Here is a 3816-nt window from a genome sequence, read left to right as displayed (position 1 = left end):
TAAAGATGCTTTGCAGTTTTTTACGGCATAACCAGGTTTCAATCACCCAGATCCTATCACTATAATGAATGTACAACTACTAATTTACCACATGTTTATTGGTAAGTTTTATGTTTTTTAATGTTTAAAAAAGGAAAACATGTTTGAAAATAGAAGTAACAATGGTTTAACAACCAGCTTTAGTTTACTTGTAATCTGTACGAGTGAAAATTTGTTAGCATGCTTTAGCACGTGCCCTAAGAAGTTTTCCAAGTTAAAAAAAAACAAATTGTCTTCCATTATGAAAACTGAAGTTTTGTGCATGTTCTTAGTAGTAGTTCATATAGTGAAATAGTTAAAATATCTGTAACTTCTAAGATAAAGGAATGCTTTGGCTTAATGACTTTTTGTAGGTCCCTCACAGCAATTTTAATCATTTCTTTGCATTTTCAAGTTTTATCAACAATAGCATCAAAATTAATTCACATTCAACTTTTGAAAACACTAAATTCTTTATCTCATGCTATTGGAAACCTGGCTTTACTTTATCAATAATTTTTACTTTTAGACAAAAAAAATATAAATACATAACCCAAGTCAGCAACAGAGTATTAGCCATTAGCATTTCATACAATATTAATAAACAGTCCTACATGGTGATGTTTCTTATTTTTATTTCCTTAGGTCATACATGCAACCTGAATGCTCAATAAGTTAGTTTTAACACTTTATATTTTCGTATCGTTGCTAACACTAGACAATGCTGATGTTAGGCCTAATATTTTTAGGTTAACCTTTTCTTTCGTCTTAACTAAATTAAACTAGAGGCACAACCACAGTACTCAGTAGCCTTACTTTTTGCCTTCTACTTCTAGAGAAGTTCTAGTTACACACTAGTGTTACGGACAATTACTAACAGTAATTACTAAGTAATAACAATTCCACAACTTAACGCTAGCTTGTCATACCAATTTTGAAATTGAAGATCTACTCTGACGTTAGTCGTTTGTACAAAATAATACTACAAAATACTAACACAGTAAACACTATAAAAATTAGTAAAATTTACTCAGCAGACATTGATTTGAAACTAAATGCAGACTTTATTAAACTGTCTTTAGCAGTTTAGTCTGAGGACCAAGGAAATATTCAAATAAATTATAGCACTTGTAATTGTATTACAGAGTACACTACTGTCCTGAGTTCAGTATACTAAATTTATTAAATTATAAATCTTTATATTATAATACAAGTTCTTTCCTTCAAATCACTGAAATTTAAGACCTTACCTGACCAATTCCTGGTTTCTCCTCTATTATAGTAGTTGTATCCATAATTACTAAGTTAATTTTGCACTCTATAAACCCATACAGTAAAGACACGATAGTCAACATAAAAATGGAATCTCAAAACAAAAAAAATTTAGGCTAGCCTGTACAAGCACTCGGGTCATCACAAGTCTACGCGGAAAAACATGACGTCACAAGTTGTCAAGCGAGGATACATCTTGTGATGTCTCTGTGTATTTAGGTGCAAGAACTTTTTAAAAGGCAGGTAGTTTTACCAACAATTAGTGTAATTAAAGAATTACATGAATATCTCAAAATAGTTTCTTCGAAGAGTCAGATACACCTAACTCATTTACAGAAGGTAACAAAATTGAATATCAAAGTCAAACAAAGAATGAATGTCTGATGGTCCGTTCGCTATAATTGTACAGTAGTATAAAATTACTTATTCGGCTTTAACTACTTTATACATTTACTCTTGGATTTGTATTTTACCTTATTTTATTAAGGATAATTTAATGTATTTGGTTGTGATAAATTTCAGATAAAAGGTAATTGTAAACTAGCTCAACATTCGAATCCACTACATGTCTAATTTTGATTAATATATATATATATAACATGATATTTTGTAATAGCATCATATTTGGGACATAAATCATGTCACCCTGCAGTTTTATTTTTCTCACATTCCTCTTGGTTATTTCATTATAGATTTTGAGTCAGTAGTGAAGTGAAATGAGCTTTTAAGATCTATTTTTATGCTCCCTAGATTAATGGTGCGCAAACTATGGGGGCGCAGAGAGTCAGTAGGTGGACATTCAACTGTGATTATAAAAGCATATAGATTATAGTTGATAGTATAAGTTTAAAAATAAAGATGTTTTAAAAGCTACTTTACAAATACTACTACGATTAGTAATGTAGTAACAACAATTAACATAGCACAATGACATGTTCAGTATATTAACATAACCTAATGTTTTGGGACAACAAGGAACCTATTGATCCATCTCGGCTGTCCCATCCTCTAAACTAAACTAAATCTATTTTAAAAATCTTAAAGCCAAACCTTATCATTCATATAGTTATCAAGTTTCTCTTAAACTCACTTAAATATACTGCCTCTACAACATCTGAAGATGACTCCTACCTTGCCAAAATTTATCTTTATGTCTCCTAGTCCTAGTATCATCACCGTTAAGTGTAGAAAAAGATAATGCATCAACACTATCAATCCCTTCTACAATCTTAAACACCTCAATAAGATCCCCTCTAACTCTTCTTTTTTTCAAGAGAAAACAATTTCAAAGATCTTAATCTCTCCTCATATAACGAACCCTCCATCCCAGGCACCATTCTAGTAACCCCTATCTGAACCCTTCCCAACAATTCAATGTCCTTCCTAAGATAAGGAGCCAAAGATTGAACACAATATTCCATATGTGGCCTAACCAGTAACCTATACAATAAAATTATAACCTTTTTAGACTTGTATTCAATATTTCTAAAATCCTATTTGCCCTACCACTAGCAATAGCGTACTGCTTGGATGGCTTAAGAGACTGATCAACCACTTAGCAAAGGTCCTAATATTGAGCTCCTAGGTACCCCAATCGTGATATTGATCCGGTTTGATAGAGCTCCATTTATAATAACCTCTACTTTCTTCAATCTACCCGGTCTTCTATCCAGTGAGCCAAACTATCCCACACACCCACAGAGAGAACTTTTGTTTAAAAAGCTTTTTATATGGCACCTTGTCACATGCTTTCTGAAATCCAGATACACCAAATCCACACCTCATCTACATAAGAAATAATATTTTCAAAGAATGCCAAAAGATTAGTAAATCATGATTTTCCCCTAGAGAAACGATTCTGGTTCTCTAAAGTAAACTATGTAGAGGTTTAACAGCTCCCCAGTGATATGTACTTTCTATTTTGTCTTATGAGATGACAAATATTTTTATTTCATTTTTCTTTTCTATGAAGGGTTTTTGCATTTTGACTTTTTGACAGTTTTTTTTTATATACAGCAGCTAGCTCTCTCAGGTTTGATTGAGATACAATCCGATTCAGATTTTCTCCTCGTAAAAAATTCTCTTTTTCCTCTCTAGAGAGGTAATCATTGTTGCTTTCTATCCAATGTACACGTCTTGCTGAATTGTATTAATGTGTGTGTTTATTTAATGAATCACTGTGTTTTTATTTCACGCTATCTTTGTGTTCAGTCTGTTCCTTCAATTCAGCTAAGTAGGATACACATTTTAAATCTACCTACCATTTCCTATCATTAATCTAGTTTTGTAATTACAATTTTTTATCTAAGGTAGTCAGTATAAATAATAATTTAACAGACTAATATGGTAGGAAAAGAAACTTTTGTGGGCTATGACCTCAAGATTTAGTTTTGCACAGTTTTCTGTGTTTCTTAGTGTGTTTACTTCTATGATTCTTTGTATTCTCTTGTCTATATGAGATTGAACTTCGAGAAACTTAGAAAAGGCATTTTCCAGGTGAAGAATCTATGCATGAGGAGACGAGTT

At 31.8% G+C, this 3816-nt stretch overlaps 1 protein-coding gene across 3 annotated transcripts in view; it reads right to left on the bottom strand.

Moving 5' to 3' along the window:
• LOC106468783 (F-box/WD repeat-containing protein 1A-like) overlaps nucleotides 1-1450 on the bottom strand; it is a 61540-nt gene extending 60090 nt beyond the window's left edge. The window contains exon 1 of one of the 3 annotated variants that reach the window (XM_013929224.2): nucleotides 1269-1450. In XM_013929224.2, the coding sequence (XP_013784678.1) occupies nucleotides 1269-1373 (105 nt within the window). In that variant the 5' untranslated portion in view covers nucleotides 1374-1450. Of the gene's footprint in view, nucleotides 1-834; nucleotides 916-947; nucleotides 965-1268 lie in introns of those variants that run through there. The other 2 variants (XM_022397148.1, XM_022397146.1) reach the window with 2 other exon arrangements.
• Nucleotides 1451-3816: the final 2366 nt, after the last annotated feature.

The sequence above is a fragment of the Limulus polyphemus genome, unplaced genomic scaffold, assembly GCF_000517525.1.
Source record: "Limulus polyphemus unplaced genomic scaffold, Limulus_polyphemus-2.1.2 Scaffold3162, whole genome shotgun sequence".
In the NCBI taxonomy this organism is placed as follows: domain Eukaryota; kingdom Metazoa; phylum Arthropoda; class Merostomata; order Xiphosura; family Limulidae; genus Limulus; species Limulus polyphemus.
Note: the sequence above shows the minus strand (reverse complement) of the source record. Positions and strands in the feature narration are given on the sequence as shown.